This window comes from Phoenix dactylifera, unplaced genomic scaffold (assembly GCF_009389715.1).
Source record: "Phoenix dactylifera cultivar Barhee BC4 unplaced genomic scaffold, palm_55x_up_171113_PBpolish2nd_filt_p 000112F, whole genome shotgun sequence".
Classification (NCBI taxonomy): domain Eukaryota; kingdom Viridiplantae; phylum Streptophyta; class Magnoliopsida; order Arecales; family Arecaceae; genus Phoenix; species Phoenix dactylifera.
Window position 1 is genome coordinate 550,718 of NW_024067684.1, and position 24,219 is coordinate 574,936.

Below are 24,219 nucleotides of genomic sequence, written 5' to 3' on the forward strand. Positions count from 1 at the left end.
TCACCATAGATATTCTTTAGTCTTGGAGGATCTACACCCGGATTGGCAGCCTATATGGACGAAATGGCAGACTTATATTACGTATTGCTCGCCGTATTCGCAGGGATGTGGTTGAAGTAGAACCAAGATCCAATAGCTCGCCACATATTCTTCTTTTTGTCGGTGTCAACCCTATGTTGGTTCGAATCCTTGTTGGAGAAGGCATGTGAATCTAAATGATGGATGGTGGCTTATGGTGGTATCTCTCTTGAGACTTTCTTGCTACCAAAAGCCCTCAGCATAGATGCAATATGGCTACTGCCTCTACTGACGACCTCCACAATTGAGAACTCTGGATCTACTCCATTGGTTGCAGAACCAGAGCCCAACTCGTAGTGTGAGGGCTCAAATCAAGTTCTATGCCTAGCTACCTCATCCTACTACTACTGATCATCTAGGCTTGCTTGATGGTTGTCTGGATCTATGCCTCTTCGTCATCTGGAGCGGAGGCCTCTGACTTTTTGGAGTGATATGAAGGTAGCTTTGCTGCTCGACTGTCTATCTTCGCCTTCTTTTTGGCCACCCTCTCTTTTGCTATTTAAAAATCGGCAAAGTGCTTCTTCATCAGCTGTTGGCCCTCTTTTAGGCATGTTGGCATATAGATACGTCGGGATAACTACTAGCCAGGTGCTGCTTCAACTTGGTTACCTCTCATCTCTTGAACTCTATGTTGTACCAATTGTACGTCTAATGGTGCCGATCCAAGAGTATTTGCCTATAATTCTAACCAATGTCACGCTCTAGGTTCTTTTTCCTCAATATATCCAATCTTGCTGGTTTATCAAGCGTGTAAGTTTGTTAATTATTAAAAATAGTAAATTTTTTATAATAATAAAAAAATTACTTTAGAAAATACTTTTGAATTATCTAATACATAGTACTAATTTTTATTTTTATATTATTTTTATATTTTTATTAATTTTTAAAATAAAAAATAATATCAAATATCAAAAATTCAGAAAATATATTTTCTACTTCAGAAAATACTTCTAAATTATCTAATATACTAATTTTTCATATTTTTTATTGAATATATATTTTAATTATTTTTTAAATTAAAAAATAATTTTTGGATACAAAAATTTTAGAAAACTAATTCAAGCTCAGATTCATATAGAACCCTATCATGGCTGTTAGATATATTTTTTTTAGCCTATGAGCATGAATAAAAGGCTACTTATTTTTCAATTTCATTCAAATTTGAGCTTAGGCTACTGTGTGTATGAGTGGATCCAAACGTAAATAAATGGATACCATATTTAGATATAGAGTAGCTTGCATGCTTCTAAACAAGATTCTAATTTTATAGTTATTTTTTGAATTTTATTTTATTTTATTTTATTTTTAATCTAAAAATATATTTTTTAATTTAAAAATTATAGCTTTAATGAAAATTAAAAATTTTAGTTTAATTGTATAGATTACTCATAGATCTATAACTTTCCAATTTTCTTAGTATTTTTCGACGTTGAAAAAGAAAAGGGAAGAAATAAGGTGGGGGAGAGCTATCTTATCTTGTTTTGAGTTGGATCCTTCTTTAATCATTGAAATCATTGAGTTTTTGTCAAAATCGGAGGGGGGTTTTGAAAATGAAAGTCAAAAAAGGCCTGAGAAGGCAAACTAGTTCAAACAAGTGCGAACCAACTAGTTCGTACAGGTTCGGCTCCGAACCATCCAGTTTGGCTGCGAACCATCTGGTTCAAAGTGGTTCTTAGTTTTTCTCAGAAATACCAGCCGAACCGTGCCAATTCCGCACCGGTTCGGTTTTGTACGTGGTAAACCGGGCTATTCGGCCTGGTTTGGCATACCATATAGTGAGCAGTTGCAGTCTCGCTTCCTTTAAGAGTTTATTTTAAAAAATAATTTGCTGTATTTTTCTATTCTTTGTTGCTTTTCCAATGTTTTTGAAGGTTTGTTCATTTATAGCTTTGTTTAATTTTGCTAGGATAGCGTTTTCTTGAGAAATAAAATTTATTTCATCAGATAGATTGTTTTGCGAGGAGTAGTTGATGTGTTCTCTTATGCCTTAATTGCTAGAGAGAAGTTGATTTGTGCAAAAGTTTCCTGCATGCTTAGACATTTTTTGGTCTTGGTTTAAGGCTTTTCACTTTTCCCTTCGTGTTTTGATTTCCTCTGTCCTCTTTTTCCCTTTTTTTCTTGTTTATTTTTTGGAGGGGACTAGGATGTATTTTAGTGTATCATGGGGTTTTACCTTGTCTCTTTTTATCTTTTTCCTTGGTGTATCTTGAGGTGCAGGGCCGGCCCGAGCCCTAGGCGACTGAGGCGGTCGCCTAAGGCTCCGGGCCAATGGAAGGCCCCCGGGAGGCTGACCAAAAGGAAGCAAAGGCCCCGATCTTGAGCTGGCTACGAGTCTTCCCCCTTGATGGAAGGGAGGTGGAGAGTATCCAGGCCTGCAGAGGGGCAATTTGGGATGTTGGGGACAGTAGTTTTGTTTTGGGTGGGGAGAGCGAGAGAGAGAGGAGGGATTTGGTTGGCTTGATAGACGCCTGAAGCCACTCTTATCTTTCGTCCCTTCTCTTTTTTGGTTTTGGTCTTGGTTTTCCTTCCCTCACATTACTCCTGATCCAGCTGGGCCATCCGGAAGAAAGATAGGGGGATTGGAGATGGTCTTCTTCGAGGGTGGAGATTCTTTTAGTTTTCTCCTCTCGGTTTCTTCTCCCCTCTTGGGTGGTAGAGAGAGAAAAGGAGGGAGGGGGTTGAATGGCTGCTGTGCTGTGATATTGCAGTTGCCGCTTGGGTACTTACTTGAAGGGGAGATGGTGGGATGGGGTAAATTTTCCATAATGACCCTACTTTCTCTTATCAAGAGGTTCCTTTATGGACAAATTCTTTTCTTTACCTTGACCATGAAGTGCCATGGGATGACCTTTTCCTATTTGGTTCTTGCTTGACATGGTAAACAGTATTGCCAAGCATTATCTCAGTTATTTAATCAGTTTCATAGCCCTTCATTTAGTATAATTACTTTTATGTGCTTCCATTCAAGAATTATATTAAATTAAAAAGGCTTTTTGTCTATCTTTGTTAGATTCATGTATCTTTGTTAAAATAGTGTACTTGATAGCTATCTATTTTTATATATTTTTTAAGTATTTTATATTTATTAAAAAAATTATTAAAAAAAAAAGGCCTCGTTCATTGGATTCGCCTTAGGCCCCAGAATGTATTGAGCCGCCCCTGTTGAGGTGTTTTTGGTTGTTTCATCATTTTCTTCTAAAATGTTTTTTGTTTAATTCATTTATGTTTTACTTTGGTTGTCCTTAGTCTGCAAATTTTAAATTTTTATTACTGTTTGGTTAGAGTTCATGGGTTAAATTTGCATTTGCTATAGAAAGCCAGCTTGTATCTTGATTAAGGATGCTGCATCACTGCATCTGTAATTAAAGTATTTTTTATGGTAGGATGCTATGGTATTTAGTTATGGTATTTCACGCTATCATTAATCAATAGCAATTGTCAAGATGTTTGTGTGTGTATTATGGTTAGTCGGCTTAGGATTTAAGATTTTGGTGCAGCTGTCCGTAATAAGTGCTTGACCTTTTTCTTGACATTATGCATCTCTCCTTATAGCTATTTTTTCAAAGATTAAATTGTGTGCGTGTGTCTGTGAGAGTGAGTGAGTGAGTGAGAGTGAGAGAGGGATTTTAGTGCAGGTGTCCATAGTAAGTGCATGAACTTTTTCTCTTGACTCTGTGTATCTATCTGCATAGCTGTTTGTTTGAAGATTAAAAATGTCCTTGATAAGGGATAGAAGACTATATGCAAAAAGAAGATCATGCGAGTCATTCAAGCTAATCTTTGAAGGAGAATAATAGAGGATGCTCTCTGCAGTGAGCAGTCTTTTCCCCTTTAATTTTTGTTTTGAGAGGAAAACTGCAATGAACAGGTTAATTGGTTGTCTAGTAATTTTGGGAACATATAAGTGCTTTGATTTAATGAAGGTAGTGTACAGTTTATGAAATTATTTCCTTAGTGACATTTTAGTTCATTCCAACTTAGTGTTTCTGTTATGGTTTTCCTTGAGACAGGTGGGATTATTCCAATCCAGGATACCTTGATGCCCTAAAACACCTAACTGATCTGAAAGAAGAAGGTCAGTAAGGACGATATATTGTTATTATCCAATTGCTGACTTTAAAAGTGTGTTATTGTTTCAACTCTTTAGGGTTTGTCCTGATCTAATCAGTTTTCAACACTGAAAAACATGCAGGTAAAATCAAGACTCTAGCTTTGACCAACTTTGATACCGAAAGATTACATATAATACTGGAAAATGGGATCCCAGTTGTTAGCAATCAGGTAATGGATTTCCTTGAGAAAATTCCTCCTCTCAGTATAGAGAAGGGGCAACAGATTGTTTTTAACTTTGTTTTTATTTGTTCAATTGTGTCTTGTTTGGTGCCCTGAGATGTTTATGTAATCAAATGGTGCTATTAGGTACAACATTCTGTCGTGGACATGCGCCCTCAGCAGAGAATGGCAGAACTTTGTCAGCTTACAGGAGTGAAACTTATAACGTCTCTCTCTCTCTCTCTCTCTCTCTCTCTCTCTCTCTCTCTCTCTCTCACAATTAGAGCTGATAGATTTTAAGATGCAGGTATGGAACTGTAATGGGCGGTCTACTGTCTGAGAAGTTTTTAGATACCAATGTGTCCATTCCCTTTGCTGGCCCTCCTCTAAATACGCCATCTCTGCAGAAGTATAAAAGGGTACGCTTTTTTGATAGACAGGCTGCTTTCTTACACTTAACTGTCGACACAGATGTGCATAATTTGTTTTAAAATCACATTCCGGGCATTCATTGCAAACTTTGACAGATGGTTGATGCTTGGGGGGGATGGAGACTCTTCCAAGCTTTGCTGCAGACACTGAAGAGGGTAGCTTCCAAACATGGGGTCTCAATCCCAACTGTTGCTGTTGGATACATACTGGATCAGGTAAAACCAATTATATCAAATTACGATAAAATGGTAATCTAATATTTGTTGTGAATAATATTAGTGGATCGACAACTCTTACAGTGATTGATTTTCTTATTGTATCTTGTTTTGGTTCAATTGTGAGAGCAGCCATCAGTTGCCGGATCAATGGTAGGTGTTAGACTTGGTCTTGCAGAACATATTCAGGATACAAACGCTGTGTTTTCTCTAGCTTTGGATGAAGAAGATATGAACGAAATCACAGAGGTATCCAAAAAAGGAAAGGATTTGCTTGAAGTAATTGGCGACTGCGGTGATGAGTATAGGAGAGCATAAATTTATGCTAGGCCTAATATCGCATACTTTTTGATGGTGAGACAGTGGCTCTCCTGAAACTGCCATTTGATTGTAACATCAATCAATCAGTGGCTACCGGATATTGACAGATTTGGAATCTGTGGTATATTGAAAATATAAAATGCGGCTGAATGTTCTTCCTGTCTGCCACTAGAAGCAGCACCTGATATTTTTCAAGTGCGATGACAACCGTTGTACAGTACTTAGATTCGCCAGTACTTAGATGATAGTGCCAATGCTCCGCTTGATTGAGATCCTGAAAGCAAAATGACAACTGTTGCACAGTGTACTTTTTATATCACCGTTTTGGCAGTGTTATCGCTGTTATAATGGCCATTATTAGAGTTTCTACTAGTTATCATTATGTTGTTAAGGAACATACAGTGGAGTCTAGCAAAAAAAAAAAAAAAAACATACAGTGGAAAATATAATGGCCGCTATTTTTTATTATAATGTACTGTTATAACATAAATATCCTTCATTACAGTGGAAAATATAATGGCTGCTATTTTTTATTATAATGTACTGATATAACATAAATATCCTTCATTATTTTCTTTTGCGTGCTGCTTCAAGCACGTCTCTATCGTCTCTATCTACGCATGCATATATATATATATATATATATATATATATATATATATATATATATATGTATGTATATATATATATATATATATATATATATATATGTATGTATGTATATATGTGTATGTATGTATGTATATATGTGTATGTATGTATGTATGTGTATGTATGTGTCCCAAATGCAAACATGTCAATGATATGGGAGTTAACATGTCAGTTTCGATCAGCGATGGGCTACAATCCAAAACTAATTCATTGTTGAATTGGATTAAAAAATGGAATTCAAACCTAATCCAGTTCCTTCACATTCCATTATATTGGCAATAATTTTATCAGTCCATCAAATTTTTGGTTCAAATTGGGTCAAAATTAATTTAAGCACATATTATAATAAACATAGTTAATTGCTTATCTAATTTTATCGTAAATATATGTAATAAAATAATAGTAAGCAGCATGTAAATTTATCAAAAATTTATTCTACATAGGATTCGGTTGACAACCATGCATAATTATAATCCATAAATTATTAACAAATCATATAATGAGAAGAAGACTAATATACATACATACATACAACATATACACACACACACACACACACACACACACACACACACACACACACACATATATATATATATATATATATATATATATATATATATATATATATATATATATTCAATGAAGGTTTGGAAATATATAGTATACTAGTTCTAAATTGATTGAGGTCGATTCAGGTTCGTATTGGGAATTGAAGAATCCAAAGCCAATACATATCCAAAACAGGTCATGTTTTCCTCCGCTCATCAACCCATAGATCTTGCCCCCTTTCCAGTCTCCCTCCTCCCATTTGAGTACTGGGACAGTTCGATGTCTGCTACTGCATTTGCCACCAGAGGTCCCCATGTTGGATTCAAGGATCAACGGCTGTTATTGCCACCTCTCTGTGAGAAATTTGATGATCAGCATCCACTTTCCCTTTATTTTTCCCTTTTTTTTAATGTACATTCTGGTGCCCCTAGAGTGGTGCCCCATAACATACATGATCTTTGTCTCATATGCAGGGCCTAAAACTGGTGTTGTACGTAGACAGTAGATTGCACCTTGCAGTTCTTCGTGTGTCAGCAAACGGTTTCTGAAAAATTCACGTCCACAAATCTCCAAGTTTGCACCCTAACCACATGCATGTACGTACAGACAACACCACGACGCTTTTGTTTGTGTGCATGCAGATTGCACAAATACTGCTCGTCAGATCATTTTATCAGCAAACATCAAACAAAAGCCTTCTGAAATGTATATGCTAAGGAAAATTGCTGTTATTATTCCATCTACAAAGATGTCATCATCCTGTTCCTTGCGTAAAGAAGCCAGTGCAAGACAACAAGCACTCATCATTCAGAATGCTACATGGCAACAATATAACTAATAAGCTTCCTGCTGAATGTTGATCCAAAAACTGTAACACTGACACAGGCTTCAAATGCTGATCAAGCATTATCGCCCATTTTGAAAGATTAAATTACTTTACAGCACCAAATTTGGAAATGGTAAGAGGCCATGACAGTTTAATTATCAACTACCCTGCAGAATTTTTGATTTAATTTACATAACAGAACTTCTTACACGATCTCACCATGTATTTGTCGTACAGTTATTTCAGGATACTGCAGATGTTCAATAACTTAAAGAAACAAGAAGCTACTAAGATGATATCACCAGAAATTCTAATTTTGCTGTTTATTTTCATAAGCTTGAATTCTGCTCTCCAGCTGCATTAAACAAAAAAAGTCCATGAGAAAACCAGAGATTAATAAACAGGTAACTAAACTCAACTAAGCCTTAACCTCAAACTAGTTGGGGTCAGCTAAGATGAATAAACCGGTACACAAATTTAATAAGGTACAAGTATCTCAAAACAGTTTTGCTAATTATAAAACTAATGATGAAAACATTCGAGGAAAATCCACTAAACCATCTCACTACTGATTCCCTGCATTCGGTGTCAGCAGCTGCTGTAAAAACAGATGATGACTAATTCAAGAAAGTTAATTATAATGTCAACACAACTCCATGTTATCATGGCAATTTTCAAAATTAACTATTTAACACCACTATTAGAAAATTTTCTTAATAGTGCAAGTGTCAACCTCATTCAGTTATCTAGTAAAGCTGGAAGACAACAAGACTTGAAGAAAATGCAGCAGCACCCTTTATAAGGAATGCACTTAAGGGCTCATAAGAAGGGCTCAACGATCATAATTTAAACCAATTAAATAACAGCATCTCTAATGAGGAATGCAAGTAAGCAGTGTTACCTCATGTCCAGCTCCGAAAATCCATGTTGGATATCTATCTGACTTGGATACATATCGGATACTTAGATACTTACGACGTTTTTTTAGTAGACACTTTTAAAAATTAGAAAAAAGTTGGACTCTTCCAACAATGAGTGAGTTAAACTCTTTCAATAACGAATTTGATCCTCAAATTTGATATTAGAAGCGAGTAGTTGTTCTTTTTCGAAATTTTTTAAGAATGCGAACATTATAACATCTTTGCAAAATATTAGTTTGTTACTAGCCTTAAATTAATTAGAAAGTTCAAAAGAGAGAAAAGTATATTAAAAGATCTTAGCAAATAGTGCCTTTCTAATGTTTTCCTTTTAATGTTTAAATAGATAACATTTAAAGGTATAAATATATAATTTAGTTAAATTTATATGTTATTCTAAGTTCCCATATCTCTCTTCTATTAAAAGATCTTAGCAAATAGTGCCTTTCTATTTAATTTATATTAAAAGATCTTAGCAAATAGTGCCTTTCTAATGTTTTCCTTTTAATGTTTAAATAGATAACATTTAAAGGTATAAATATATAATTTAGATAAATTTATATGTTATTCTAAGTTCCCATATCTCTCTTCTATTATATTATATGGAGGCTCAGTTGTGCAAACTTCTCCATTCGCCATATAGACACAAATATTAATCGTGCCAGTATTAATATGTTTGGTCATCATTAAAGATCACTGCTTACATGCAATAAAAATTTGACTATTAAAGCTTTCTTATTATAATGTGTTATATTGTTATATTGCATTTCAAAAATAGTTGGAAAAAGAAAAAAATCCGCATCACACAGGGTTCATATTAAATATGCCAGTTGTTGACGCTCAAAATTCGAACTGACAGATGGACAGGCTGACAAGTGAGCTGCTTTGTTCGGTAGAGTTGGAGAAGTGTAGCGCGGCGCTGGAGTTATTCTACAACCACATAAAACGATCAGGAGGTCACTAGAAACATGTCCAACTGAGGATCCTCCGATGCTTTAGTTAGTTTTGAGAGGAAATAGGAGAGGTAAAAGAGAGGTAGAAATTTCAGAATATGGTGATGGGAGCTTCCTTTGTTGTACCGAGGGATCCCCGTGCTAGATATTTATAGAGAAAGGGATGCGAATCTGCATGATTAGGGCTCTGAGATTTGCGAACGAGCAATTGAGCTCTTTCCATATTTGCTAATTGGGGCGGTGGGGATATTCCTTTTTAGGTGCGCTATAATTAAGCACTTTTCTTATCTATTGGTCAGTTACAATATTCTTTTTTGGACGGATTGAGATTGCACCAAGCTATAACAATCGCTAATTATTTGAAGATTTGCTTGACTGTTGATTTCATTGGACGCCTATTGTCGTTCGATTCGGCAAGCTAAGCTGTCATGCGATATTTTAGGGATTGAAAATCCAAGCCATATCACTTGCCCCCCACTTTTGAGCCCAAGCTGTACTTGCTCGACTCAAATGAAGTAGTTAAATCATTTGTCGAGTGAGCCAACAGAGCTAAATTTGAGTTGTTAGATCAACCTTGGGCACTCCAAAAAAACTGCATTCAATGACAGGCATGATTCCACAGATCGGTTTTGTTTTTGAAGCATCGCATATACGGGTAAAATTTTTGCCGCTACCATCATTCCTTCTCGCAATTTGATAATGGAACAATCTATGGGAGCGCATAAACCCAAAATGTTGAGTTTGCATGTGGCAGCTGATAGACAAATGAGTGGACAGATGATGTGATCAGCATCGTCCGCAGCTCTATATAAGGGGCGGAAGCCTGAGGCGATTCCTCCCACTTTGCAATCGCCTTTCCATCTCTTGGAGCTATCTATTCCGATGGAAGCTTCCACCCTTTCCCTTCTTTCTTTCTCCATCCTTTCTTCGGCGTCCTTCCATCGGTTATCCTTCATGACGAACTGCTGTAGGTTGGCTTCCTGATGTTTAGGCGAAACGAAGTTTTATAGCTCGTTTTCCTACGCCTAAGCTGGTCGAGATTTGTTCAGGCTGCCTTGGCAGCTTGTCTTTGATTTGGACCAATGTGTCGGAGTCCGAGGCAGGAGTTGCCTGCTTTGTGTGGGGATCTTACTCCTCATTCTCAGCTTATTTTGTCAAGGTTGTAGACTTGTCCCTTTTTTAGGCATAGGCATATAGGTCGTAGATCAGAGGTTGGAGTTTACTGAGTCCCTATTTAGACCAGATGAGGTCGAGAACTTCAGAGCAGATTTTTATGGGTGCGTTCATAGTTAGGTCGGACCCTTGTCCCTTGTTCGTAGACAATCTTTGGTCAGTGGGTCATGCCCATGTTATCATTGTTGTGTAGTTTGGGTTCCGATCTTGGTGCCTTATTTCCTCCCTACAGAGGCGGGTTATTCAACCCTCCTAGTATTTGGTCGGAGTTCGGCTCTTCATCTCGGTGTCCGATTCCCCTCGCCTAAAAAAGATGGATCGTTTGGCTCTCTGGATCTTTGGTTATTTGTTCGGACTTCGACTCTTCGTCTCGATGCCTGGTTCCCCTTGCTTGGAAAGGTGAATTGTTTGGCTCACCAGGAATTCTATCGATTAGGTTTTTTGGATAGCTAGCATCTGGTTGATCAAGCCGAGCATACTTCTTCCCATTCGAGCCTAGCCTTGACTGGATCTTTCATTGGTTCTTGGCCATTAATAAGCTGGTGGCTTCTCCAAAAGCTCGTCCTAACCTGCGGCGCTCAAGTGCGGCGCTGTCAGTGGTCTCTTGGAAGACTCATCCAATAGTTCATCCATGATTTGGCTATTCGATATCTTGGGTAGGCCCGCGGGAATAACATATTGGTAATCTCTTGGGAGACTTGTTCACCCTGTGACGCTTGAGTGTGGTGTCATCGATGGTCCCTTGGGAGACTCACCCAACATTTCGTCCATGCTTTGACGCTTCAGCTTTTTAGATAGGCCCACAAAAATCTTGACTGGGGGTCTTTGGCAAACTCGCCCGATCCATCGTTATCAAAGATTTCTTGGTCAGCGGTGATGTATCAAAACCAGCATTACTCAGCTATTTTGGAGCACAAAGACAAACTTTATTTATTATTAGCAATAACGTATAGAGTTCGAAATTCTCTTACCAGTGGTACACTTGGAGGTTATCAGAATTCCATGCCCAAGGTACTGGAGTTCCGTCAGGTTGTTCAAGTCAATATGCATCGGATGACTTCCGCAACTCTGTACGGTCCCTCGCACTTGGGTGCAAGCTTCCGGCGGTCATCTTGTTAGGCAACCTTGGCTTTTCTGAGGACGAGGTCCTCTTGTCGGAAGAGCTTTGCCTTGACTTGGGAGTTGTAGTATCGGGCCGCCCGTTGCTGATAGGCAACCATCTTGATCCAAGCTCATTCCTTGACTTCATCCAATAGGTCCAAATCGGCATAGAGGTTCTAGGCATTAGCTTGCTCGTCATATCTCCACCCAATAGAACGGAATGCCAATCTCCATAGAAATGACGACTTCAGTGCCAAAGGAGATTTTAAGAGGAGTCTCCGATCGGTGTCTGATGAATTGTTCGATAGGCCCAAAAAATACTAGGCAGCTCATCTACCCAGAGGCCCTTAGCTTGATCAAGTCTAGTCTTCAAGTTTTGCAAAATAGTGCAATTAGTCACCTCAGCTTCTCCATTGGCTTGGGGATGGTCGACTGAGGTGAGCCGATGGTCGATGTCGAGTTCGAAGCAGAATCTCTAAATCGAGCATTATCAAATTATTGGTCGTTGTTGGTGATGAGAGCCTGAGGAATCCCGAACTGGCAGATAATGGATTTTCAAATGAAGCTGTGCATTATCCTCAGTGATCCGAGCTAATGGTTTCGCCTCGACCTATTTTATAAAGTAGTTGACAACGACGATAAGGAACTTCCTCTATTCGATAGCTTGTTGGAAGGACAAAGAATGTCCATCCCTACTCGGCGAATGGCCACGTAATGCCGATCAGAATTAACTCCACAGTCGGTTGGTGCTGAATATTGGCATATCTTTTGCACTAATCGAACTTCTTCATAAACTTAGCAGCATCTTTCTACAATGTGGGCCAATAAAATCCATGCCTTAGTTCTTTATGCTCTAGGGCCCTGCCCCCTAAATGAGCCTTCATGAACTTCTCGAAGGGCATACTCGGTCTCAATAGGTTGAAGGCATTGGAGGTATGGCAAAGTAAAAGACCTCTTATATAGTCGGTCGCTGACCAAAGTATACCTAGTAGCCTGATGCTTGAGTCTACGAGCCTCCTTCTGGTCGATGAGTTCTCCCTCCTTGAGGTAACGAACAATGAGATCCATCCAACTTGGCTCGTCTTTTATTTGGAGTACTTGGTCATGATTCTCATCAATGCTGGGTTTGTCAAGTGCTTCAAGGTAAGTCTCGCTCAGATCGGAGCATCATGGGCTGGCTAACTTGGATAGGACATCCGCCTTCATATTCTCTTTTCGAGGTATCTGTAGAATTTCAAACTTGTCAAAGATAGAGGAAATCTCCTTCATCTTCTATAAGTACTTCACCATTGTAGAATCTCGGGCTTCATATTCTTCTTGGACCTGATTAACAACGAGCTAGGAGTTGCTATAAGTCTTGAGTTAGGTTATCCCAAAGGTTTGGGCTAACCTCAATTCGGTGATTAGTGCTTCATATTCTGCTTCATTGTTGGAGATCTTGAAGTTAAACCTTAGGGCATACTCGACCACGACGTCCTCATGGTTGGCGACGATCAGCTCAGCTCCACATCCACTTGCATTGGAGGATCCATCAACATGAAGCATCCAAAAGGGTTGTACCTCTGATTCTTGTTGCTCGAGCTCGGCTTCTATCCTCAGACTTAGCTTCCTGTAGCATCATGCACTCGACAATGAAGTTGGCTAATGCCTGTACTTTAATAGCTGACCGGTGCTGATAATTTATCGAACTCTTCAAGCGTCCAGAAACTTCTGGCTTCTGTAATACCTACTTCAATAGTTGATCAGTCATGTCAATGATAGTAAGAGCTTGGAAGTATGGTCGTAACCTCTAAGTTGAGATCATTAGAGCGTCAGCCATTTTTCCATTCTTGGGTACTTTGTTTTGACACCTGGAAGTAGCTTGCTCACATAATAACAAGCTTCTAATTTCTGAGCTCTTCCCAAACAAGAACCGATCTAATTGCTGAGAGAGGCAAGTTCTTTGTTTCCTCATCGAATAACAAGCCAATATGAATTGTCTGATTGTCTTCTTCGTCAAAAACAGGAACAGAGATAAGTTCCTTGGCTAGTTCTCCACACTATTCCTTCTGCTCATGCTGGATGTCTAGATCTTTGATGGGTAATGTCTTCAAGGATTTGGTGGTTCTTTTGAGGATGGCGACGTAGCACTATCGAACTACTGCCTCATCACCTCTTAATTCGCCGACTTTGTTGCTCATAGGGAATCTCATTATCAAATGGTAGGTTGATAGCACAACTCACATCATGTTTAATCCAGGCTAACCAAGGATTGTGTTGTATGCTGAGGGGACCTTAACAACCAGAATGTCTAGTGTGACAGTCGCCTGTCGAGGTTTCTGATCAGCTGTGACTGAAATGGTGATTACTCCCTCCACCAGTACAGAGTAACTAGAGAAATTGATCAAACAAGAGTCAACTCTCCCTAGCCGATCTGCATGCATATTCATTTTCTAGAATGCCTCGTAGAACAAGATATCTGTAGAGCTTTCATTATCTAGTAAAATCCTTCGTACATCATGGAGGGTCTGTACCCCCTTCAGATTGGCACCTGAGAAAGATGACTTTCTCGAATCTTGGTATCTTCAGGGCCAAGTCCCCACTTTGAGTTGCTCAAGCATAATTCTTTTGAGCCAACAAACTCGACCGTCCTATTGCAGGTCCTTCTAATATCGTATTAATGACCCTACCATGGGTCGGTGGTATTCCAACTTCTCCAGTAAGTGCCTATCCCATCGCGCTCCCTCTTCTCGGTGTTGGTTCTCCACGTACTGACCAAGATGTCCTCGGCCGATAAAAGCTTCAATCTTATTCTTTAGTTTGACGCACTATTCAGTGTCGTGGCCGTGATCCTTGTGAAAATGATAGTATTTTCTAGGATTCTTGATTGCTGATGAGGTCCTTATCTTTAGCCGCTACAAATATTCCCGACATTCTATCTGGATTCTAGGTATGTTGAGAGGAGTATATCCGTCAAATTTTGATTGTGGGCTATTTGATCATCGACGGTTGTCCCCTTCGCATATGGGCCTCTTGGTGGGTTCTCTTTCTTCTCGGCCCCTTTTTCTACCCTTTCTAGCTCTATTCTCCTCCTTTCGAGCTGCCATTGCCTCCTCGATCTTGATATACTTCTTAGCTCGAGACAGCAGCTCGACCAAATCTTTCGAAGTCCTCTTTTTCAAGAAGTAGAAGCAACAAGATTTCAGCCTACTCTTTGTTGTTCATTCTGTGATCTTCTCATCCAGATCATGAATCTGCAACATCTCCAAGTTGAAGTGGTTGATGTAACTCCTGAGCGACTCGTCTTCCCTCTGCTTCATTGTGAATAGATTTGTGGTGTCCTTCTGCCTTCGATTGCTCACAAAGTGAGTCACAAACTGTCGATTGAACTAATAAAAAAAAATGAATGGGTTGTGGTTGGAGGATGGAACACCAAAGGCATGCTGCTTTCCTCAGAGTGGCTAGGAAAGCTCGGCATAAGACTGCATCGATAGCCCCTATAACATTATGAGAGCCTTAAGCTCTCGAGATGGTCCATCGAATCCGAAATGCCATCATACACCTTGAAATGGGGCATCTGGAATGTCCTTGGCAGCGGTTCGTCCATAATTGCCTTGGAGAAAGGCAAATTGGTGGTAATTTCCAAATCTTCTCCCTTGTCGGCTTGCCTTTCTCCCAAGGCTTCCATCTTAATATTCATCTCCTCGAATTTTCGATCGAGGTCAGCCTCTTTTTTAGAGAGCCTTTTTGGCTGGAGGGATTCCAAATCTATCAGATTGGAACACATTTTGGAAAGCCATATCACCGATATTAAGGATGGAAGTTTCTGCATAGAAGCACTTGTGTAGAGTTATCCATTCACCATGTGGATGCCAATGACACAATGTAATGTCTCACTTTCAGAGATACCCCTTGAGTATATTTTGTTATATTACTAAGTTGCATATCAAGAATAGTTGGAAAAAAGGGGAAAAAATCGTACCCTATGCATCGCATGGGTTCTATGCTAGTTTTTCCTATTATTGAGTCAAACATCTGAATGCGTTTTTGAATTTGAATCTTATATTCATGTCAATGCAACACTGCAGGCAGTGCTCACAATAAAGGCCCAGGATCACCAATTTAACTAAATTAATTGGGTGTTGAGTCGGAAACCTACATATGAATTTCAATAAAGATAGGCATGAAAACAATCTACTCTACAGAAGACAATTTGGTGGTGTGGAACACAAACCATGCTATTTCATATAAGATGACCATTTAACTCCTCCAAGATTTGCATCACTGATGCAGATGCAGGCACCAACAACAAGGAACAACCTTTCTTTCCGTTTGAGCAAAGTGAAAATGAAGATACTCATCAATGTTGTAGAGTTCACAATTTCAATATGACATCGAGGAAAACTATAATTACCCCTTAAGATATCATGTTGTTTCAAGATGCATAATCAAGCATTAGTATTGAAGCCTAAAGTTTTACCAAAAATTCTGGCTTCACTCCTTATAAAGAATACATGGAAAAAAGAAAAGGAGGAAGCAAAGTGGAGCCCAACCTAAATATGCAGATGCTAGCAAATCCAAGAACCCCATATTCCAAGGAGGCTTGAGGTTGAACTTTAAATTTCTCCATGAAAGGAGAGAGAACAAGTGAAGCAAAGAGAGTTGAAACCTCTAAATATATAAATTAGTTTTCTGTAATCAAAAAATAATTAATAGGTGATGGAAACCAAAGAAAGGTTTTCTCAGATATGCTCTCAATTCCAAATGTAAAATTAAAATTAGCATATCAAAATTACCTGCAACATGGTCTCAAATTTGCTTCGCAGATGACAATATTCATGCTTGACCACATTCAGAGCCCTCACACACCTGATGAGAAAATGAATTTGCATCAACTTGGGTAAAGGTCCTCAAATAAATTAGACATAAACACAATAATGCCAGTTACTTTAAAGAGAGTATAAAAGGAAAGTATAAGAGCTGTATCCATAGCAATATCAACTTAAGTATCTTAAAGGTTTCAAAGATTCAGTAATTAGCTTCACTAAGCTTATTTGATATCTTCAACATTCTACATGCATCAAAATAGTCTCTTCAAATGAATTGGTGTTTATGTTTTTAGTCATTACCTTAATATCATTATATAATTTGAAGTCTTTTTTTTTAAAAAAAAATAATGCTTTGAAAATCCATCTTTCAAATTCATCTATAAAAATAACATCATGTGCCTAGCAGGCACAACTAAACAAGTGTGTTGCTTCTTTTTCCAAACGGAGAAGGAAAGGAATATATAAGTTAAAGTGGCATATGCATTTCAGAAAAAACCTGGAATCCACCCAACTAAAACCACAGAGAACATTTCCATTTTCATCCAAAAACCATTCATAGTTTCCTTGCAAAAAGGAGACGATATAAGAAGAAAAATAGGAAGAGATGGTGGTTGGCGGGTTCAAAGTTAAGGTTCATCCTTGAATGAACATAGCTTTAGTTCTGGAGCATCCATTGATTAAATTTTATTATTGTGGTTCCCCATTTAATAATAAATTCATTAGCTAGCTTTGGGCAGAAACTTGGTTGATCAAGTGGGCGAATATTTGCATATCAGACGAGAAGAAATAGGTGTTGCCGCATCTTAAGATCCTAATTGTCATGGTTCCACAACATCAGAAGTGATTGTGAAGAAATGCCATTCTAAAAATACTCCACCTCTATTGCCATTCCGTGACGTCTTTGCTCCTGAAAAGGTCAACGAGATCTATAGAGAATTTTCTCCCAACCAATATAAGAGCTCGAGGTCATTTGCAAGGTTGTCAAAATGCCTACGCAATGGTCGCTGAAATGCCTAGGCTACAGTCAAGCAGATTGCCTCGAGTTAAAAAATCTCTAAAAATTAATAAATTTTACATTCTTGCCTTTTATAATCAAGTTATAGCAGATGCATGAATTTTCTTCATAGAAAATACATGGGAAAACACTGTGTTCATTAAATATACCCCAAATTACTAGGTAGCAACTAAATTCTATACTATACATAAAGAATCATGGCTGGAATTTAAAGTGATAAATAATATCATGAATAGGCACCCTCCTTAGCATCAAAAAGTGGCGAAGTGCCAGACTAGGCACCAGCCTAGCTGCTCAGGCAGTTGTCTCACTCAGCAGCTATGAAAGCATGAGGTGCCTAGGCATTGTGGTTGCCCAAGGTCTTGGTGGGACTGCCTAGGCATGTAGGCACAACACTAGCCATTCACTATTCAAGCACTACTTTCTATAATTTGATGGCTAAGTTATTCCTTTATTTCTAGATCATTTCTTATTTGTATGATAAGGACAACCCTATTGGCATTATTAAACATTGCCTGCTCCATTACTTTATGATTCATGAAACAGACAACTGGAAAAGAAGTGAATTCCAGATCAAGCAACCTTCCACCAAAGGAACCTTCCTTTAAGAAACCTATCCAACTACCTCTCTTCATAGATCAGCATCAGATGCATGTGCTACCTCCTTGTGGACCACTTTCTTTGTACTTTGGCTAGGTGGATGTGTTGCATTTTCCTCTTTTCCTTCAAATATCAATCCTCAAACTTTATTCTACCGACAGCTAACTAGCCCTCTATTGAGATTTAACCCCTGCTGCACAAGTCAGCTGTTCCAGAGCCTCTTCAAATCATTTGTTTATCTTAACGTTAGTCCACCAAAAGGGGCTAGAAATAAGAAAATAAAAAAAGGGAAAAAAAAAAGAATATGCCAAAAAGTGCTGTCTCATGCAAAAGAATGAGAACAGTGCATGGAGTTGCAGGTATCACCTCCACTATGTGCCCTGTGTTGGGGTCAGATAATCAAGATAAAATTCAAAGACAGAGGAAAAGGAAAAACAAAATAGAGTGAAACTTGGAGTCACACATATCAGAGTTCCCATTATAATAGTATATTGCGGATTCCAATTTGAATTTGGTAAGGAAGTACTCTCAAACTTTCTAGTTTCATATCCTTGGTACCACATTCTTTGAAAGTCCATCTTTCACACTTCAACTTTAATCAAAACTTAGGTGCAAACTGAAATTTCCAGCAATTTTAATCCTTGTTATCAGAAGGTCCCAAGTCTGGCTGCTACCTCTCCTATGACGTGTGACATATGAAGGCAAAAAAGACAGATATCCTCAGCACTAGTCTGGTCCCATCAGCATATCTATCTATGCCAGATGATTTTTTTTTCTAAGGAAAAATTATGTTTATGATGTGACTATAGCAATCAATCACTTCGGCACAGGTTGACTTTAGGTTGACTGTGCACCTAAGGTGGCTAGACCCTTTTTTTTTCTTTTTATTGGGCCACTTTTTCAAATAGTATGTTCCCCTTGTAGACCGTTCTACATCACTGGTATTTCCATGTGTTCAAGTAGCAATGCAGGATGATCTGATAAGAATTTCGTTTTGTGTAATACAGCACACTATTCTTTGATAGTAAATTTTGTCTATAAAACTTAACTGTTTTCTGTCCCGAGGAATCACTCATGATTTTAATAAAGCTTTCATAAATACTATGCTGAAGAAATTTTGAGAAAATAGATCTTATGCTAAAAAATGAGAAAGAGAAGATGCATGGAGCCATCCTAAATTTATACATCATTCAACAAATTTTACAGAATACATTTACCAGGCACGTGCAAAGAAAAGTTGACAAAATTGTAGATTCTGCAAATTGGTGAGTTTCAGCTGTAGTGAAATGTAAAAAGGCAGGACAGACAACTAATAAAATATCACATAAGTTGCAAAAAAATAGAAAAAGAAAATCCAGTAAGTTGTGTTTAAAACTAGAATTAGTTTAACATGATGAGTTTGAGAATAATAAAGTAAATTATCTGTGATTTTAGTTTCACACAACTGAAAATATGCTAATACCGACCCTTCCTTGTTATTCTCCTCACAGAATTGTCGGAACTGAATGCAGGCCAGTTTCACGTTCTGAGCACCCACGCTGCAAAATAGGGACCCCACTTAGAAACATGTTAGACAAAGTCCTCAATATAGAATGAAGCACAAAATAAGAACTCAGAAGGAGATATCAGATAAATACAATTTATACCCACTAAGTATGATGTTAAACCTGCTCTATATGCTAATTAAATTAAGTAAATGTTTTCCAGGATGATCTGAACATGAACAGAATGCTGTTTCAACATTGGCATGTGCTTGTCACAACCTTACAACAGCATTCAGTGGATGGCGGTCAGTAAGTCCTGGTTGGGGTATTCATGCATAATAACCACCATAGTATCTAGATTGCTAAAGTCAAGAATCTCTATATTTGATTGGAAAGCCCAGATTCCAGCATGCATGTGGAAGCCTTATGCCTTCTCACTCTTGCCTTTTTTTTTCCTTAGTATTTTTATTAACTTCTCAATTTGTCAGGTATGGGCCCTCATTGCAAGACTGCTCTATGTGAAGCCAGCCTTGTTTGGAAGACTCGGCGTGGACACCAATCCATCGCAACCACCAAATTTTTTCTCCTACAGTGTTAGTTTCACCTCACATGCAGTGCACATGTCGGACTTTAGTAACCTTTAGGTGAAATTTGTATGCTTTTTCTATATCGTATTATATATAACATGAAAGCCTTTTTGAGGCTGCCTTCGCAACCCTCTAGCCATGAAACTTTTAATAAGGATGCAGGTGCAGGGATGAGTATTCAGGGTGATGTTCAAGCAGACCAACTCTACCTGTGGTTGTGAGGGGAAAAGAAAGCGAGCAAGTAAACAAGCGCATGCGAGAGAGAGAGAGAGAGAGGGTTTCCTAGTCCAGTCACACGAATAAAATATTTAAAAATTCAAACATGGGAATAACCAGTCAAGACAACACCTAAAAGATTATAAAAACAAATTTGAGAAATTTAAAACCACAAAATAATATTTACCTTAAATAAGTTTTAAGGTTAGAATGGCACATCCAGTTAAAGCTAAGGATTCAATGATTTCGGCAATTATTAAAACTAAAAGAGAGTCAGAAATGGATATCAGGAGAAGGGTTATAGCATATCAGGAGCAGCTAAATGATTGTCTCAAAAAATCTTTTGCATATAGCAAGGTGGGAAATAATGTCAATCCTGTCATTAAAGAATCCATAATAAAAAAACAGAAATATGAAAGACAAAATAAAAAAAAGGAAAAGGACAATAACCTAGAGCTGCTTCCTTTGAGTTGGTGAACGTAAGCATCCACCTTTGAGTAATCAACAACAGCTTGATCCCTGCACAATAAGCACACGGCACCATTTCAGAATCAAGTAAATCAGCAAAAAGAGCTCGAAATCTATATCCAAACAGACATGAAACAAACATATGGGCAATACATTAATTTGGTCAGCTCTGTAAGTATCCTCTCTGAATCCTCGCAGAACAAGGTCACCACCTCTGCCACGAAGCCAGGGGTGCTCCCATCTTGTAGCATCTGAAGCTGCTGAAACTGCTGATCCAACAATCCCTGAAACAACAAAAGTGCGTCGCTAGATGACACAAAATCGTCGTAATCTTTTACGTCATACCCCATCCTCACTCCCTAGTCCACTCAAACCACTCAAATCAAATACTAAAAGAAAAAAAAAACACCACGAAAATCTTGACCCATCTAATCGAAGACGAGATTTTTGAAACACTAACATGGAAACAATGGAAGGAGAAACGAAAATTTCAACCAAATCGAAGCCAAATCTGTCGAGTTTGGTGATCCAAGAGGCTGGAAAAACGCTGAACGATCATGAATCGACAGAAACAAACTTCCTTGAGATCTAGAAGCAGACTAGTTAACCAGTCGATCAAAATCAGTCTGAAACAAATGAAATCAAAACCAACAAGAGAACCAAAGATTCGAGAAAAAGAACAAAAAAATAGCGCAAAGTTTTCCCGCGAGAAACCCAGGAATGAAAACCCCAAATACCAACAAACGATTCTAGAAGAAAGAACAAATCAGATGCACTGAAGGGATTAGACTACCTCCGCAAACATGGAGTTCACCAATCCATTGAGCTGCTCCCTGAGAGCCGTTGCAGCCATGGAGAATAAGATAGAGAAAGGCGGACAGAGAGAGCAGAGGAAACAAAAATAATGGGTAAAAAACAGAGAAAAGAAACCCTAAACAGAAACGAAGCGAAGAGGAAATAGAAGGGAGACAGAGAGCATATCCTGCCTGCAATTAAATGACTCGCGTAAACTTTCCAAATGAAGCTCGCAGGACGAGAGGCGGAGAGAGAGAGGGAGGGAAATTAAAATAAATAAATAATAAATTAAAATAAATAAACAAATAAAGAAGATGATAAATAATAAATTATAAGAAGATAATGTAAACACCAACTAACAAATAATAATGAGTATATTATATTGGTCTGGGGTGGTGATGCTGTTTGCTGTGCTCGGTTTTTGGTAGTAATATTCTTTGACTTTATGAGGTGGAGGGGGGGGCAACACCATCTCTGGCATCTGTTCTCACTCCCTTCTTCTTTTTATCCCCCTCTCTTTCCCTTTCTTAATTCTTTTTGGACCTAGGAAGTGAGCGTTGGACCTGGATGCCAATGTGACTTTCTTTCTTAATTCTTAATTTTGAGGATGTGACCAATGGAGATGGGACACATTGATCCGTTGACACATGGTTCAGAGTCCAACGAGCATCATTTTAATATTAATTTTAATTTTTTAAATATTTTTTAAATATTAAATTTTGCATGGATACTTACACACACATATATCTATATATATATATATATATATATATATATATATATATATATATATATATATATATATATATATATATATATATATATATATATATATATATATATATATATATATATATATATATATACACACCCCTCTTCATAAAATACTTATTTTATTATTCTATTCTTTTTTTAGTCTTATTTTTGCATATGTACCCATATCATCTAATGCCGTTAAAAAAATAATGGTTTCAAATTAAAATGACTAAAATACACTTAAGAGTTGATGTGCAAATAGAACCATTTACGCAATCGCGATGGGGACAAAAAAATAATTTCATATTTTTATTTTATTTTTACTAAAATAAATATGGTTTTTATTAACGATGTTAGAAAAACCATTATATTAGGGTATTTGTACAAAAACAGTGTTTTATGACGATATAAAAATAAATATAAATTTTAAAAGAGTGGTCATGCAAATTTGATTTTTTTCGAAAGATATTCATAAAAAAGAACTCTATTAATTTTAGTAAATTGATAGCCGGTCTCTTGATTAAGTTGGTTATAACTTTTAGTCTGAATTTTAATACCCACTACCTGTTTCAAAAAAAATCTTTAATTTCCAACCCTTAACAATTGTGCACGCTCATTCTCCGATATGAATAGGGCTATAGATAACCATATAAGTATTTACAGAGGTAATATTACTGTATACAGAAAAAAAATATAACTGTATGCAAAAACTAGTATAAAAATATATAATATAAGTGCAAATGTGTATAAATCCTGTATAAATGGGTGCAGGACTAAAAATTAAATGTGTTAAATTCTGGTCAAAGAAAGGATCAGATAATAAGTTTCACTATTATTTTATAGAAATCTTTTAAGGGTTCGGTGGATACATCATTCTTTTTTGCATACATTCATTACATATGTCTCCTCAGATTAGCATGTATATCATTTGCTGAGGAAGCAAAGAGGGGGAAAGAAAAAAGGATAAAGAATGCCAAGAGGATGGAAAGCCATGATTTGAGTTTTATAACTTTCAAGTGAAGTATTTTACTAAATACTATTTGAAGAGGTTTAAGAACAACTTCGCTTCTCTAGAGAATAAATAATTTGCATGACTTGCTCCACATTTGTAAAAACTAGTTCCAAAGATATATCTAATGGACTTGAGTCATTGGGTGCCCATGATAGGCTAACCTAATGCGACCTAACTCCATCTAATTTTGAAAGAGCTAGAGAAGGCATGATTTTGAGCAGTTGAGAAACCACCCAAGACCACCCTACATTGATAAACTCGCCCTCCTCTCACTTCTGTCAGTTTTATATATAGCAGAGTCTCTCTATTCAAGAAGGCTTGATTTCGAGACTCTAATATGAGAAAAAAGAGGAGAGTAATAGGCTCTATCACAAACTATCTGCCTACATATTTTTTTCATTGTTTCACCTTAATATGCTCATATGCTCCATTGAGCCAAAAGAACAAAATCTCCAATTTCGCTAGCCATATATGATTACATGTTTCATGTAACCATCATGTTGATAAACTATCTAATTCTATCTTTCTCAACTTTATTTAGCATATTAGAGATCTTTTGCTTGATAATTAGTTACGCAAGAGTCTCTTCATGATTAAATATGTATACAATATAGAAAATCCAACTGAATTCTTGACAAAAAAGCCCATAACTACTGAAACAAAAATAAAAAATAGTTACAGCACCCTACACCATAATTCTTCAGGATGTACTAGCATGCTACAAAATATAAATATTAGCATATGCATATATGATGCACATGAAAGATCGAGCACATTATATTTTCTTATCAAAAATGTAGTCATAGATTCATCTTCAAAAATTAAATTATAAAATCCTAAAAATGTTAAAATTTTAAGTTATCAATTAAAATAGAGCAGGCCTCTATTTTGTTCATTTAGTGGAGTTATATTACATTATGAAACATGGTCTAAGGAAGTGATAAAGTAAAAAGGAAGAAATAGAAGGTTGGAAATCCCTAGACATTA

The 24,219-nt window shown here is 37.4% G+C and overlaps 2 protein-coding genes across 4 annotated transcripts in view; one reads left to right on the forward strand and one right to left on the reverse strand.

Moving 5' to 3' along the window:
* LOC103715396 (flagellar radial spoke protein 5) overlaps positions 1 to 5,854 on the forward strand; it is a 31,721-nt gene extending 25,867 nt beyond the window's left edge. Inside the window, exons 4-9 of the mRNA XM_008803009.4 lie at positions 4,089 to 4,153; positions 4,271 to 4,359; positions 4,498 to 4,577; positions 4,658 to 4,769; positions 4,878 to 4,997; positions 5,130 to 5,854. Of these exons, the coding sequence (XP_008801231.1) occupies positions 4,089 to 4,153; positions 4,271 to 4,359; positions 4,498 to 4,577; positions 4,658 to 4,769; positions 4,878 to 4,997; positions 5,130 to 5,315 (652 nt within the window). The 3' untranslated portion in view covers positions 5,316 to 5,854. The remainder of the gene's footprint in view (positions 1 to 4,088; positions 4,154 to 4,270; positions 4,360 to 4,497; positions 4,578 to 4,657; positions 4,770 to 4,877; positions 4,998 to 5,129) is intronic.
* A 1,473-nt stretch (positions 5,855 to 7,327) lies between these two features.
* Positions 7,328 to 21,929, reverse strand: LOC103715395 (histidine-containing phosphotransfer protein 2-like). Of its 3 annotated transcripts, none has more exons than XM_026807803.2 (7): positions 21,825 to 21,929; positions 21,463 to 21,502; positions 20,823 to 20,953; positions 20,652 to 20,720; positions 19,381 to 19,452; positions 16,267 to 16,339; positions 7,328 to 7,702 (listed from the first exon to the last, which is right to left on the reverse strand). In XM_026807803.2, the coding sequence occupies exons 2-7, from the start codon at positions 21,472 to 21,474 to the stop codon at positions 7,658 to 7,660; spliced, it is 402 nt and encodes a 133-aa protein (XP_026663604.2). In that variant the 5' UTR covers positions 21,475 to 21,502; positions 21,825 to 21,929; the 3' UTR covers positions 7,328 to 7,657. The 3 variants fall into 3 exon arrangements, with proteins under 3 accessions (XP_026663604.2, XP_008801230.2, XP_038972494.1); XM_008803008.4 differs by lacking the exon at positions 21,825 to 21,929 and adding an exon at positions 21,656 to 21,758; XM_039116566.1 differs by lacking the exon at positions 21,825 to 21,929 and having other exon boundaries at positions 21,463 to 21,704.
* Between the last annotated feature and the right edge of the window lie 2,290 nt (positions 21,930 to 24,219).